This window comes from Hyla sarda, unplaced genomic scaffold (genome assembly GCF_029499605.1).
Source record: "Hyla sarda isolate aHylSar1 unplaced genomic scaffold, aHylSar1.hap1 scaffold_639, whole genome shotgun sequence".
Taxonomy (NCBI): domain Eukaryota; kingdom Metazoa; phylum Chordata; class Amphibia; order Anura; family Hylidae; genus Hyla; species Hyla sarda.
Genome location: NW_026610654.1, coordinates 138,271 through 157,498, shown reverse-complemented (window position 1 = coordinate 157,498; position 19,228 = coordinate 138,271). Strand labels below are relative to the sequence as shown.

The following is a 19,228-nucleotide window of genomic DNA, read 5'->3' as shown; positions in this document are numbered from 1 at the left end:
ACATTATATACAACCTGCAGGACACAAAATACCGCACAACTGTACATTATATACAACCTGCAGGACACAACATACCGCAACACTGTACATTATATACAAACAGCAGGACACAACATACCGCACAACTGTACATTATATATACAACCAGCAGGACACAACATACCGCACAACTGTGCATTATATATACAACCTGCAGGACACAACATACCGCAACACTGTACACTATATATACACAACCTGCAGGACACGACATACCGCACAACTGTACATCATATACAACCTGCAGGACACAACATACCGCACAACTGTACATTATATATACAACCAGCAGGACACAACATACCGCACAACTGTACATTATATATACACAACCTGCAGGACACAACATACTGCACAACTGTACATTATATATACAACCTGCAGGACACAACATACCGCACAACTGTGCATTATATATAAAACCTGCAGGACACAACATACCGCACAACTGTACATTATATATACACAACCTGCAGGACACAACATACCGCACAACTGTACATTATATATACAACCTGCAGGACACAACATACCGCACAACTGTACATTATATATACAACCTGCAGGACACAACATACCGCACAACTGTACATTATATATACAACCTGCAGGACACAACATACCGCAACACTGTACATTATATATACAACCTGCAGGACACAACATACCGCAACACTGTACATTATATACAACCTGCAGGACACAACATACCGCAACACTGTACATTATATATACAACCTGCAGGACACAACATACCGCAACACTGTCCATTATATATACAACCTGCAGGACACAACATACCGCAACACTGTACATTATATACACAACCTGCAGGACACAACATACCGCAACACTGTCCATTATATACAACCTGCAGGACACAACATACCGCACAACTGTACATTATATATACACAACCTGCAGGACACAACATACCGCACAACTGTACATCATATACAACCTGCAGGACACAACATACCGCACAACTGTACATTATATATACAACCTGCAGGACACAACATACCGCACAACTGTACATCATATACAACCTGCAGGACACAACATACCGCACAACTGTACATTATATATACAACCTGCAGGACACAACATACCGCAACACTGTACATTATATATACACAACCTGCAGGACTCAACATACCTCAACACTGTACATTATATATACAACCTGCAGGACACAACATACCGCACAACTGTACATTATATATAAACCTGCAGGACACAACATACCGCAACACTGTACATTATATATACAACCTGCAGGACACAACATACCGCAACACTGTACATTATATACAACCTGCAGGACACAACATACCGCAACACTGTACATTATATATACAACCTGCAGGACACAACATATCGCAACACTGTACATTATATATACAACCTGCAGGACACAACATACCGCAACACTGTCCATTATATACAACCTGCAGGACACAACATACCGCAACGCTGTACATTATATATACAACCTGCAGGACACAACATACCGCAACACTGTACATTATATACAACCTGCAGGACACAACATACCGCAACACTGTCCATTATATACAACCTGCAGGACATAACATACCGCAACGCTGTACATTATATATACAACCTGCAGGACACAACATACCGCAACACTGTACATTATATACAACCTGCAGGACACAACATACCGCAACACTGTACATTATATACAACCTGCAGGACACAACATACCGCAACACTGTACATTATATACAACCTGCAGGACACAACATACCGCAACACTGTACATTATATATACAACCTGCAGGACACAACATACCGCAACACTGTACATTATATACAACCTGCAGGACACAACATACCGCACAACTGTACATTATATATACAACCTGCAGGACACAACATACCGCACAACTGTACATTATATATACAACCTGCAGGACACAACATACCGCACAACTGTACATTATATATACAACCTGCAGGACACAACATACCGCACAACTGTACATTATATATACAACCTGCAGGACACAACATACCGCAACGCTGTACATTATATATACAACCTGCAGGACACAACATACCGCAACACTGTACATTATATACAACCTGCAGGACACAACATACCGCAACACTGTCCATTATATATACAACCTGCAGGACACAACATACCGCACAACTGTACATTATATACACAACCTGCAGGACACAACATACCGCAACACTGTCCATTATATATACAACCTGCAGGACACAACATACCGCACAACTGTACATTATATATACACAACCTGCAGGACACAACATACTGCACAACTGTACATTATATACAACCTGCAGGACACAAAATACCGCACAACTGTACATTATATACAACCTGCAGGACACAACATACCGCAACACTGTACATTATATACAACCTGCAGGACACAACATACCGCAACACTGTACATTATATACAACCTGCAGGACACAACATACCGCACAACTGTACATTATATATACAACCTGCAGGACACAACATACCGCACAACTGTACATTATATATACAACCTGCAGGACACAACATACCGCACAACTGTACATTATATATACAACCTGCAGGACACAACATACCGCAACGCTGTACATTATATATACAACCTGCAGGACACAACATACCGCAACGCTGTCCATTATATATACAACCTGCAGGACACAACATACCGCAACACTGTCCATTATATATACAACCTGCAGGACACAACATACCGCAACACTGTCCATTATATATACAACCTGCAGGACACAACATACCGCAACACTGTCCATTATATATACAACCTGCAGGACACAACATACCGCAACACTGTACATTATATATACAACCTGCAGGACACAACATACCGCAACACTGTCCATTATATACAACCTGCAGGACACAACATAACGCAACACTGTCCATTATATATACAACCTGCAGGACACAACATACCGCAACACTGTACATTATATACAACCTGCAGGACACAACAACCGCAACACTGTACATTATATACAACCTGCAGGACACAACATACCGCAACACTGTACATTATATACAACCTGCAGGACACAACATACCGCACAACTGTACATTATATACAACCTGCAGGACACAACATACTGCACAACTGTACATTATATATACACAACCTGCAGGACACAACATACTGCACAACTGTACATTATATACAACCTGCAGGACACAAAATACCGCACAACTGTACATTATATACAACCTGCAGGACACAACATACCGCAACACTGTACATTATATACAAACAGCAGGACACAACATACCGCACAACTGTACATTATATATACAACCAGCAGGACACAACATACCGCACAACTGTGCATTATATATACAACCTGCAGGACACAACATACCGCAACACTGTACACTATATATACACAACCTGCAGGACACGACATACCGCACAACTGTACATCATATACAACCTGCAGGACACAACATACCGCACAACTGTACATTATATATACAACCAGCAGGACACAACATACCGCACAACTGTACATTATATATACACAACCTGCAGGACACAACATACTGCACAACTGTACATTATATATACAACCTGCAGGACACAACATACCGCACAACTGTGCATTATATATAAAACCTGCAGGACACAACATACCGCACAACTGTACATTATATATACACAACCTGCAGGACACAACATACCGCACAACTGTACATTATATATACAACCTGCAGGACACAACATACCGCACAACTGTACATTATATATACAACCTGCAGGACACAACATACCGCACAACTGTACATTATATATACAACCTGCAGGACACAACATACCACACAACTGTGCATTATATATACAACCTGCAGGACACTACATACCGCAACACTGTACATTATATATACACAACCTGCAGGACACAACATACCGCACAACTGTACATTATATACAACCTGCAGGACACAACATACCGCACAACTGTACATTATATACAACCTGCAGGACACAACATACCGCACAACTATACATTATATATACACAACCTGCAGGACACAACATACCGCACAACTGTACATTATATATACAACCTGCAGGACACAACATACCGCACAACTGTACATTATATATACAACCTGCAGGACACCACATACCGCAACACTGTACATTATATACAACCTGCAGGACACAACATACCGCACAACTGTACATTATATATACAACCTGCAGGACACAACATACCGCACAACTGTACATTATATATACAATCTGCAGGACACAACATACCACACAACTGTACATTATATATACAACCTGCAGGACACAACATACCGCACAACTGTACATTATATATACAACCTGCAGGACACAACATACCGCACAACTGTACATTATATATACAACCTGCAGGACACAACATACCGCAACACTGTACATTATATACACAACCTGCAGGACACAACATACCGCACAACTGTACATTATATATACACAACCTGCAGGACACAACATACCTCACAACTATACATTATATATACAACCAGCAGGACACAACATACCGCACAACTGTACATTATATATACAACCAGCAGGACACAACATACCGCAACACTGTACATTATATACAACCTGCAGGACACAACATACCGCACAACTGTACATTATATACAACCTGCAGGACACAACATACCGCACAACTGTACATTATATACAACCTGCAGGACACAACATACCGCAACACTGTACATTATATATACAACCTGCAGGACACAACATACTGCACAACTGTACATTATATACAACCTGCAGGACACAACATACTGCACAACTGTACATTATATATACAACCTGCAGGACACAACATACCGCACAACTGTACATTATATACAACCTGCAGGACACAACATACCGCACAACTGTACATTATATACACAACATACCGCACAACTGTACATTATATACAACCTGCAGGACACAACATACCGCACAACTGTACATTATATATACAACCTGCAGGACACAACATACCGCACAACTGTACATTATATATACACAACCTGCAGGACACAACATACCTCACAACTGTCCATTATATATACAACCTGCAGGACACAACATACCGCACAACTGTACATTATATATACAACCAGCAGGACACAACATACCGCACAACTGTGCATTATATATACAACCTGCAGGACACAACATACCGCAACACTGTACACTATATATACACAACCTGCAGGACACAGCATACCGCACAACTGTACATTATATATACACAACCTGCAGGACACAACATACCGCACAACTGTGCATTATATATACAACCTGCAGGACACAACGTACCGCAACACTGTACACTATATATACACAACCTGCAGGACACAACATACCGCACAACTGTACATTATATATACAACCTGCAGGACACAACATACCGCAACACTGTACATTATATACAACCTGCAGGACACAACATACCGCACAACTGTACATTATATACAACCTGCAGGACACAACATACCGCAACACTGTACATTATATATACAACCTGCAGGACACAACATACCGCACAACTGTACATTATATATACAACCTGCAGGACACAACATACCGCACAACTGTGCATTATATACAACCTGCACGACACAACATACCGCACAACTGTACATTATATACAACCTGCAGGACACAACATACCGCAACACTGTACATTATATACAACCTGCAAGACAGAACATACCGCACAACTGTACATTATATACAACCTGCAAGACACAACATACCGCACAACTGTACATTTTATACAACCTGCAAGACACAACATACCGCACAACTGTGCATTATATACAACCTGCAGGACACAACATACCGCACAACTGTACATTATATATACAACCTGCAAGACACAACATACCGCACAACTGTGCATTATATATAAAACCTGCAGGACACAACATACCGCACAACTGTACATTATATACAACCTGCAGGACACAACATACCGCAACACTGTACATTATATACAACCTGCAGGACACAACATACCGCACAACTGTACATTATATATACAACCTGCAGGTCATTGGTATCTGACCCCACCTGTCTGAAGATCTCATCCTCCTCTCGTCTCCGCCTCTCCTCCACTTGTCTCCGCCCACTCTCTTCTGCTTCCCGGATGCGGCGATGGCGCTCGGCGAGCATTGCAAATGCGTGGATCCTGCGCTCCTCCTGCAGCCGGACCAGCTCCTTGGAGAGGAAGTCAAACATGTCTGACAGGACCCCCCCCTCCAACCAGGACAGCTGCTCGTCCTCTATGGATGACTGTGGAGGGACAGGAAAGGGTTAATAGTTTATAATAGCATGAATACAGCTCTGGAGGTGACTGGAGGATAAGACATGATGTAACAGCAGAATAGTGAGTGCAGCTCTGGAGGATAAGACATGATGTAACAGCAGAATAGTGAGTGCAGCTCTGGAGGATAAGACATGATGTAACAGCAGAATAGTGAGTGCAGCTCTGGAGGATAAGACGGGATGTAACAGCAGAATAGTGAGTACAGCTCTGGAGGATAAGACATGATGTAACAGCAGAATAGTGAGTGCAGCTCTGGAGGATAAGACATGATGTAACAGCAGAATAGTGAGTGCAGCTCTGGAGGATAAGACATGATGTAACAGCAGAATAGTGAGTGCAGCTTTGGAGGATAAGACATGATATAACAGCAGAATAGTGAGTACAGCTCTGGAGGATAAGACATGATGTAACAGCAGAATAGTAAGTGCAGCTCTGGAGGATAAGACATGATGTAACAGCAGAATAGTGAGTGCAGCTCTGGAGGATAAGACATGATGTAACAGCAGAATAGTGAGTGCAGCTCTGAAGGATAAGACATGATGTAACAGCAGAATAGTGAGTGCAGCTCTGGAGGATAAGACATGATGTAACAGCAGAATAGTGAGAGCAGTTCTGGAGGATAAGACATGATATAACAGCAGAATAGTAAGTGCAGCTCTGGAGGATAAGACATGATGTAACTGCAGAATAGTGAGTGCAGCTCTGGAGGGTAAGACATGATGTAACAGCAGAATAGTGAGTGCAGCTCTGGAGGATAAGACATGATGTAACAGCAGAATAACGAGTGCAGCTCTGGAGGATAAGACATGATGTAACAGCAGAATAGTAAGTGCAGCTCTGGAGGATAAGACATGATGTAACAGCAGAATAGTGAGTGCAGCTCTGGGGGATAAGTCATGATGTAACAGCAGAATAGTGAGTGGAGCTCTGGGGGATAACACATGATGTAATAGCAGAATAGTGAGTGCAGCTCTGGAGGATAAGACATGATGTAACAGCAGAATAGTGAGTGCAGTTCTGGAGGATAAGACATGATGTAACAGCAGAATAGTGAGTGCAGCTCTGGAGGATAACACATGATGTAACAGCAGAATAGTGAGTGCAGCTCTGGAGGATAAGGCATGATGTAACAGCAGAATAGTGAGTGCAGCTCTGGAGGATATGACAGGATGTAACAGCAGAATAGTGAGTGCAGCTCTGGAGGATCAGACATGATGTAACAGTAGAAGAATAGTGAATGCAGCTCTGGAGAATAAGACATGATGTAACAGCAGAATAGTGAGTGCAGCTCTGGAGGATAAGACAGAATGTAACAGCAGAATAGTGAGTGCAGCTCTGGAGGATCAGACATGATGTAACGTGTGTAGGGTATATGATATATATGTGGGTAGGGTATATGATATATATGTGTGTAGGGTATATGATATATGGGGGTAGGGTACATGATATATATGGGGTAGTGTATATGATATATATGTGGGTAGGGTATATGATATATGTGGGTAGGGTATATGATATATATGTGGGTAGGGTATATGATATATGTGGGTAGGGTATATGATATATATGTGGGTAGTGTATATGATATATATGTGGGTAGGGTATATGATATATGGGGGTAGGGTACATGATATATATGGGGTAGTGTATATGATATATATGTGGGTAGGGTATATGATATATGGGGGTAGGGTACATGATATATATGGGGTAGTGTATATGCTATATATGTGGGTAGGGTATGATATATATGTGGGTAGGGTATATGATATATATGTGGGTAGGGTATATGATATATATGTGGGTAGGGTATATGATATATATGGGGGTAGGGTATATGATATATATGTGGGTAGAGTATATGATATATATGTGGGTAGGGTATATGATATATATGTGGGTAGGGTATGATATATATGTGGGTAGGGTATATGATATATATGTGGGTAGGGTATATGATATGGAAGTAGGGTATATGATATATATGTGGGTAGGGTATATGATGTATATGTGTGTAGGGTATATCATGTATTTGTGGGTAGGGTAAATGGTATATATGTGGGTAGGGTATATGATATATGTGGGTAGGGTAAATGGTATATATGTGGGTAGGGTATATGATATATGTGGGTAGGGTAAATGGTATATATGTGGGTAGGGTATATGATATATGTGGGTAGGGTAAATGGTATATATGTGGGTAGGGTATATAATATATATGTGGGTAGGGTATATGATATATGTGGGTAGGGTAAATGGTATATATGTGGGTAGGGTATATAATATATATGGGGGTAGGGTATATGATATATATGTGGGTAGAGTATATGATGTATATGTGTGTAGGGTATATGATGTATTTGTGGGTAGGGTATATAATATATATGTGGGTAGAGTATATGATATATATGTGGGTAGGGTATATGATATATATGTGGGTAGAGTATATGATGTATATGTGTGTAGGGTATATGATATATATGTGGGTAGGGTATATGATATATGTGGGTAGGGTATATGATATATATGTGGGTAGGGTATGATATATGTGGGTAGGGTATATGATATGGGGGTAGGGTATATGATAAATATGTGGGTAAGGTATGATATATGGGGGTAGTGTATATGATATATATGGGGGTAGGGTATATGATATATATGTGGGTAGGGTATATGATATATATGTGGGTAGAGTATATGATATATATGTGGGTAGGGTATATGATATATATATGGGGGTAAGGTATGATATATGTGGGTAGGGTATATGATATATATGTGGGTAGGGTATATGATATATATGGGGGTAGAGTATATGATATATATGTGGGTAGGGTATATGATATATATGTGGGTAGGGTATATGATATGGGGGTAGGGTAAATGATATATGTGGGTAGGGTATATGATATATATGTGGGTAGTGTATATGATATATATGTGGGTAGGGTATATGATATATATGTGGGTAGGGTATATGATATATATGTGGGTAGGGTATATGATATATATGTGGGTAGAGTATATGATATATATGTGGGTAGGGTATATGATATATATGTGGATAGGGTATATGATATATATGTGGGTAGGGTATATGATATATATGTGGGTAGGGTATATGATATATATGTGGGTAGGGTATATGATATATATGTGGGTAGAGTATATGATATGGGGGTAGAGTATATGATATATATGTGGGTAGTGTATATGATATATATGGGGAGAGAGTATACAATATATATGTGGGTAGGGTGTATGATATGGGGGTAGAGTATATGATATATATGTGGGTAGGGTATGATATAATTGTGGGTAGTGTATATGATATATATGTGGGTAGAGTATATGATATATATGTGGGTAGGGTATGATATATATGTGGGTAGGGCATATGATATATATGTGGGTAGGGTATATGATATATATATGGGTAGGGTATATGATATATATGGGGGTAGGGTATATGATATATATGTGGGTAGGGTATATGATATATATGTGTGTAGGGTATATGATATATATGTGGGTAGAGTATATGATATGGGGGTAGAGTATATGATATATATGTGGGTAGGGTATATGATATATATGGGGAGAGAGTATATAATATATATGTGGGTAGAGTGTATGATATGTGGGTAGGGTATGATATATATGTGGGTAGGGTATATGATATATATGTGGGTAGAGTATATGGTATATATGTTGGTAGGGTATATGGTATATATGTGGGTAGAGTATATGATATATATGTGGGTAGAGTATATGATATATATGTGGGTAGGGTATGATATATATGTGGGTAGGGTATATAATATATATGTGGGTAGGGTAAATGGTATATATGTGGGTAGGGTATATGATATATATGTGGGTAGGGTATATAATATATATGTAGGTAGGGTATATGATATATATGTGGGTAGAGTATATGATATATATGTGGGTAGAGTATATGATATATATGTGGGTAGAGTATATGATATATATGTGGGTAGGGTATGATATATATGTGGGTAGGGTATGATATATATGTGGGTAGGGTATATAATATATATGTGGGTAGGGTATATGATATATATGGGGGTAGGGTAAATGGTATATATGTGGGTAGAGTATATGATATATATGTAGGTAGGGTATATGATATGGGGGTAGGGTATATGATAAATATGTTGGTAGGGTATATGATATATATGGGGGTAGAGTATATGATATATATGTGGGTAGGGTATATGATATATATGGGGGTAGGGTATATGATATATATGTGGGTAGGGTATATGATATATATGGGGGTAGGGTATATGATATATATGTGGCTATGGTATATGATATATATGTGGGTAGAGTATATGATATATATGTGGGTAGGGTATATGATATATATGGGGGTAGGGTATATGATATATATGTGGCTATGGTATATGATATATATGTGGGTAGAGTATATGATATATATGTGGGTAGTGTATATGATATATATGTGGGTAGGGTATATGATATATATAAGGGTAGGGTATATAATATACATGGGGTAATGTATATGATATATATGTGGGTAGAGTATATGATATAAATGTGGGTAGGGTATATGATATATATGGGGGTAGGGTATATGATATATATGTGGGTAGGGTATATGATATATATGTGGGTAGAGTATATGATATGGGGGTAGGGTATATGATATATATGTGTGTAGGGTATATGATATATATGGGGGTAGGGTATGACCTATGTGGGTAGGGTATATGATATATATGTGGGTAGAGTATATGATATGGGGGTAGAGTATATGATATATATGTGGGTAGGGTATATGATATATATGGGGGTAGAGTATATAATATATATGTGGGTAGGGTGTATGATATGAGGGTAGAGTATATGATATATATGTGGGTAGGGTATATGATATATATGGGGGTAGAGTATATAATATATATGTGGGTAGGGTATATGATATGGGGGTAGTGTATATGATATATATGTGGGTAGGGTATATGATATGGGGGTAGAGTATATGATATATATGTGGGTAAGGTATGATATATATGTGGGTAGGGTATATGATATATATGTGGGTAGGGTATATGATATATATGTGGGTAGGGTATGATATATATGTGGGTAGGGTATATGATATATATGTGGGTAGAGTATATGATATATATGTGGGTAGAGTATATGATATATATGTGGGTAGAGTATAAGATATATATGTGGGTAGGGTATATGGTATATATGTGGGTAGAGTATATGATATATATGTGGGTAGAGTATATGATATATATGTGGGTAGGGTATGATATATATGTGGGTAGGGTATATAATATATTTGTGGGTAGGGTAAATGGTATATATGTGGGTAGGGTATGATATATATGTGGGTAGGGTATATAATATATATGTGGGTAGGGTATATGATATGGGGGTAGGGTATATGATAAATATGTGGGTAGGGTATACGATATATATGGGGGTAGAGTATATGATATATATGTGGGTAGGGTATATGATATATATGGGGGTAGGGTATATGATATATATGTGGCTATGGTATATGATATATATGTGGGTAGAGTATATGATATATATGTGGGTAGGGCATATGATATATATAAGGGTAGGGTATATAATATACATGGGGTAATGTATATGATATATATGTGGGTAGAGTATATGATATAAATGTGGGTAGGGTATATGATATATATGGGGGTAGGGTATATGATATATATGGGGTAGGGTATATGATATATATGTGGGTAGGGTATATGATATGGGGGTAGGATATATGATATATATGTGTGTAGGGTATATGATATATATGGGGGTAGGGTATGACCTATGTGGGTAGGGTATATGATATATATGTGGGTAGAGTATATGATACGGGGGTAGAGTATATGATATATATGTGGGTAGGGTATATGATATATATGGGGGTAGAGTATATAATATATATGTGGGTAGGGTATATGATATGGGGGTAGTGTATATGATATATATGTGGGTAGGGTATATGATATGGGGGTAGAGTATATGATATATATGTGGGTAGGGTATATGATATATATGGGGGTAGGGTATATGATATATATGTGTGTAGGGTATATGATATATATGTGGGTAGGGTATGATATATATGGGGGTAGGGTATATCATATATATGTGGGTAGGGTATATGATATATATGTGGGTAGGGTATATCATATATATGAGGGTAGAGTATATGATATATATGTGGGTAGGGTATGATATCTATGTGGGTAGGGTATATAATATATATGTGGGTAGGGTATATGATATATATGGGGGTAGGGTAAATGGTATATATGGGGGTAGGGTATATGATATATATGTGGCTATGGTATATGATATATATGTGGGTAGAGTATATGATATATATGTGGGTAGGGCATATGATATATATAAGGGTAGGGTATATAATATACATGGGGTAATGTATATGATATATATGTGGGTAGAGTATATGATATAAATGTGGGTAGGGTATATGATATATATGGGGGTAGGGTATATGATATATATATGTGGGTAGGGTATATGATATATATGTGTGTAGGGTATATGATATATATGGGGGTAGGGTATGACCTATTTGGGTAGGGTATATGATATATATGTGGGTAGAGTATATGATACGGGGGTAGAGTATATGATATATATGTGGGTAGGGTATATGATATATATGGGGGTAGGGTATATGATATATATGTGGGTAGGGTATATGATATATATGTGGGTAGGGTATATGATATATATGTGGGTAGGGTATATGATACGGGGGTAGAGTATATGATATATATGTGGGTAGGGTATATGATATATATGTGGGTAGGGTATATGGTATATATGTGGGTAGGGTATATGATATATATGGGGGTAGAGAATATGATATAGGGGTAGTGTATATGATATATATGGGGGTAGTGTATATGATATGTGGGTAGGGTATATGATATATATGTGGATAGGGTATATGATATATATGTGGGTAGGGTATATGATATATATGTGGGTAGGGTATATGATATATATGGGGGTAGTGTATATGATATGTGGGTAATGTATATGATATATATGTGGGTAGGGTATATGATATGTGGGTAGGGTATATGGTATATATATGTTGGTAGGGTATATGGTATATATGTGGGTAGGGTATATGATATATATGTGGGTAGGGTATATGATATATATCGGGGTAGTGTATATGATATATATGTGGGTAGGGTATATTATATATATGTGGGTAGGGTATATGATATGTGGGTAGGGTATATGATATATATGCGGGTATGGTATATGATATATATGGGGGTAGTGTATATGATATATATGGGGGTAGAGTATATGATAAATATGTGGGTAGGGTATATGATATATATGGGGGTAGGGTATATTATATATATATATGTGGGTAGGGTATATGATATGTGGGTAGTGTATATGATATATATGGGGGGTAGGGTATACGATATATATGTGGGTAGGGTATATGATATATTTGTGGGTAGGGTATATGATATATATGTGGGTAGGGTATATGATATATATGTGGGTAGGGTATATGATATATATGTGGGTAGGGTATATGATATATATGTGGGTAGGGTATATGATATATATGGGGGTAGTGTATATGATATATATGGGGGTAGTGTATATGATATGTGGGTAGGGTATATGATATATATGTGGGTAGGGTATATGATATATATGTGGGTAGGGTATATGATATATATGGGGGTAGGGTATATGATATATATGGGGGTAGTGTATATGATATGTGGGTAATGTATATGATATATATGTGGGTAGGGTATATGATATGTGGGTAGGGTATATGGTATATATGTGGGTAGGGTATATGATATATATGTGGGTAGGGTATATGATATATATCGGGGTAGTGTATATGATATATATGTGGGTAGGGTATATTATATATGTGGGTAGAGTATATGATATATGTGGGTAGGGTATATGATATATATGCGGGTATGGTATATGATATATATGTGGGTAGGGTATATTATATATGTGGGTAGAGTATATGATATATGTGGGTAGGGTATATGATATATATGCGGGTAGGGTATATGATATATATGTGGGTAGGGTATATCATATATATGTGGGTAGGTATATTATATATGTGGGTAGGGTATATGATATATGTGGGTAGGGTATATGATATATGTGGGTAGGGTATATGATATATATGTGGGTGGAGTATATGATATATATGTGGGTAGGGTATCTGATATATATGTGGGTAGGGTATATGATATATGTGGGTAGTGTATATGATATATATGTGGGTAAGGTATATGACATATATGTGGGTAGGGTATATGATATATATGTGGGTAGGGTATATGATATATATGTGGGTAGGGTATATGATATATAGGTGGGTAGGGTATATGATATATATGTGGGTAGGGTATATGATATATGTGGGTAGGGTATATGATATATAGGTGGGTAGGGTATATGATATATATGTGGGTAGGGTATATGATATATATGTGGGTAGGGTATATGATATATATGTGGTAGGGTATATGATATATATGTGGGTGAGGTATATGATATATGTGGGTAGTGTATATGCTATATATGTGGGTAGGGTATGATATATATGGGGGTAGGGTATATGATATATATGTGGGTAGGGTATATGATATATATGTCGGTAGGGTATATGATATATGTGGGTAGTGTATATGATATATATGCGGGTAGGGTATATGATATGTGGGTAGGGTATATGATGTGGGGGTAGGGTATATGATATGTGGGTAGTCTATATGATATATATGTGGGTAGGGTATATGATATGGGGGTAGGGTATATGATATGTGGGTAGTGTATATGATATATGTGGGTAGGGTATATGATATATGTGGGCAGGGTATATAATATGTGGGTAGTGTATATGATATATGTGGGTAGTGTATATGATATATATGTGGGTAGGGTATATGATATATATGTGGGTAGGGTATATGATATATATGTGGGTAGGGTATATGATATATATGTGGGTAGGGTATATGATATATATGTGGGTAGGGTATATGATATATATGTGGGTAGGGTATATGATATATATGCGGGTAGGGTATATGATATGGGGGTAGTGTATATGATATATGTGGGTAGGGTATATGATATGGGGGTAGTGTATATGATATATGTGGGTAGGGTATATGATATATATGTGGGTAGGGTATATGATATATATGTGGGTAGGGTATGATATATATGTGGGTAGGGTATGATATATATGTGGGTAGGGTATATAATATATATGTGGGTAGGGCATATGATATATATGGGGGTAGGGTATATGATATATATGTGGGTAGGGTATATGATATATGTGGGTAGTGTATATGCTATATATGTGGGTAGGGTATGATATATATGGGGGTAGGGTATATGATATATATGTGGGTAGGGTATATGATATATATGTGGGTAGGGTATATGATTTATATGTGGGTAGGGTATATGATATATGTGGGTAGGGTATATGATATATATGTGGGTAGGGTATATGATATATATGTGGGTAGGGTATATGATATATATGTGGGTAGGGTATATGATATATATGTGGGTAGAGTATATGATATATATGTGGGTAGGGTATATGATATATGTGGGTAGTGTATATGATATATATGCGGGTAGGGTATATGATATGTGGGTAGGGTATATGATATGGGGGTAGGGTATATGATATGTGGGTAGTCTATATGATATATATGTGGGTAGGGTATATGATATGGGGGTAGGGTATATGATATGTGGGTAGTGTATATGATATATGTGGGTAGGGTATATGATATATGTGGGTAGGGTATATGATATGTGGGTAGTGTATATGATATATGTGGGTAGTGTATATGATATATATGTGGGTAGGGTATATGATATATATGTGGGTAGGGTATATGATATATATGTGGGTAGGGTATATGATATATATGTGGGTAGGGTATATGATATATATGCGGGTAGGGTATATGATATATATGCGGGTAGGGTATATGATATATATGCGAGTAGGGTATATGATATGGGGGTAGTGTATATGATATATGTGGGTAGGGTATATGATATAGGGGTAGTGTATATGATATATGTGGGTAGGGTATATGATATATATGTGGGTAGGGTATATGATATGTGGGTAGTGTATATGATATATGTGGGTAGGGTATATGATATGTGGGTAGGGTATATGATATATATGTGGGTAGGGTATATGATATGGGGGTAGGGTATATGATATGTGGGTAGTGTATATGATATATGTGGGTAGGGTATATGATATATGTGGGTAGGGTATATGATATATGTGGGTAGGGTATATGATATATGTGGGTAGGGTATATGATATATGTGGGTAGGGTATATGATATATGTGGGTAGGGTATATGATATATGTGGGTAGAGTATATGATATATGTGGGTAGGGTATATGATATATGTGGGTAGGGTATATGATATATGTGGGTAGGGTATATGATATGGGGGTAGTGTATATGATATATGTGGGTAGGGTATATGATATGGGGGTAGGGTATATGATATGTGGGTAGTGTATATGATATATGTGGGTAGGGTATATGATATATGTGGGTAGGGTATATGATATATGTGGGTAGGGTATATGATATATGTGGGTAGGGTATATGATATATGTGGGTAGTGTATATGATATATGTGGGTAGGGTATATGATATATGTGGGTAGGGTATATGATATATGTGGGTAGGGTATATGATATATGTGGGTAGGGTATATGATATGGGGGTAGTGTATATGATATATGTGGGTAGGGTATATGATATGGGGGTAGGGTATATGATATGTGGGTAGTGTATATGATATATGTGGGTAGAGTATATGATATATGTGGGTAGGGTATATGATATATGTGGGTAGTGTATATGATATATGTGGGTAGGGTATATGATATATGTGGGTAGGGTATATGATATATGTGGGTAGGGTATATGATATATGTGGGTAGGGTATATGATATATGTGGGTAGGGTATATGATATATGTGGGTAGAGTATATGATATATGTGGGTAGGGTATATGATATATGTGGGTAGGGTATATGATATATGTGGGTAGGGTATATGATATATGTGGGTAGGGTATATGATATATGTGGGTAGGGTATATGATATATGTGGGTAGTGTATATGATATATGTGGGTAGGGTATATGATATATGTGGGTAGGGTATATGATATATGTGGGTAGGGTATATGATATATGTGGGTAGTGTATATGATATATGTGGGTAGGGTATATGATATATGTGGGTAGGGTATATGATATATGTGGGTAGAGTATATGATATATGTGGGTAGGGTATATGATATGTGGGTAGTGTATATGATATATGTGGGTAGTGTATATGATATATGTGGGTAGGGTATATGATATATGTGGGTAGGGTATATGATATATGTGGGTAGGGTATATGATATATGTGGGTAGTGTATATGATATATGTGGGTAGGGTATATGATATATGTGGGTAGTGTATATGATATATGTGGGTAGGGTATATGATATATGTGGGTAGTGTATATGATATATGTGGGTAGTGTATATGATATATATGTGGGTAGTGTATATGATATATATGTGGGTAGGGTATATGATATGGGGGTAGTGTATATGATATATGTGGGTAGGGTATATGATATATGTGGGTAGGGTATATGATATGGGGGTAGTGTATATGATATGTGGGTAGTGTATATGATATATGTGGGTAGGGTATATGATATGTGGGTAGTGTATATGATATATGTGGGTAGGGTATATGATATATGTGGGTAGGGTATATGATATGGGGGTAGTGTATATGATATGTGGGTAGGGTATATGATATATGTGGGTAGTGTATATGATATATGTGGGTAGTGTATATGATATATATGTGGGTAGGGTATATGATATGGGGGTAGTGTATATGATATATGTGGGTAGGGTATATGATATGTGGGTAGTGTATATGATATATATATATATATATGGTGCACCTGGTGGTCCCGGAGTCCCCGCTGTCTCTGCAGGGTGATGGCCGCCTCCCTCTCTTCCTTCTTCAGCAGTTGCTCCTCCTCCTGCAGGGCGTGGGTCATCCGCTGCTCCCGGATCAGCTCCAGACGCTTCTCCTTCCCTTCAAACATCTGGGATGAGATTGAGGTAGGACTGTCAGTCATTCAGGGAACGGCTGGGACCCCATCAGAGGTCTCCTTAAAGGGGCACTACAGCTGACAGTCCCTGCAGGGAGGAGGACCTCCGGAGATTACAGCCATGTACATTTCACTACTGAACCTTCAGCTCGGGGAGGCAGTGTGTCCCAACCAGGGTACCTCCAGCTGTTGTAAATCTACAACTCCCAGCATGCTCAGCTCTGTTACTGTACATTACATCCCGCCCCCTATAGGGGACTCCTATTCACTACACAATGGTGTACCATGTTCTGTGTACCGCCCCCTATAGAGGACTCCTATTCATTACACAATGGTGTACCATGTTCTGTGTACTGCCCCCTATAGGGTACTCCTATACATTACACAATGGTGTACCATGTTCTGTGTTCTGCCTCCTATAGAGGACTCCTATTCATTACACAATGGTGTACCATGTTCTGTGTACCGCCCCCTATAGGGGACTCCTATTCATTACACAATGGTGTACCATGTTCTGTGTACTG

At 38.1% G+C, this 19,228-nt stretch overlaps 1 protein-coding gene across 1 annotated transcript in view; it reads right to left on the bottom strand.

Annotated features, from left to right (window-relative positions):
• CFAP91 (cilia and flagella associated protein 91) overlaps positions 1-19,228 on the bottom strand; it is a 105,264-nt gene that overhangs the window by 8,702 nt on the left and 77,334 nt on the right. The window contains exons 13-14 of the mRNA XM_056554261.1: positions 18,552-18,698; positions 6,174-6,395 (exon numbers count right to left, since the gene is read on the bottom strand). Of these exons, the coding sequence (XP_056410236.1) occupies positions 6,174-6,395; positions 18,552-18,698 (369 nt within the window). The remainder of the gene's footprint in view (positions 1-6,173; positions 6,396-18,551; positions 18,699-19,228) is intronic.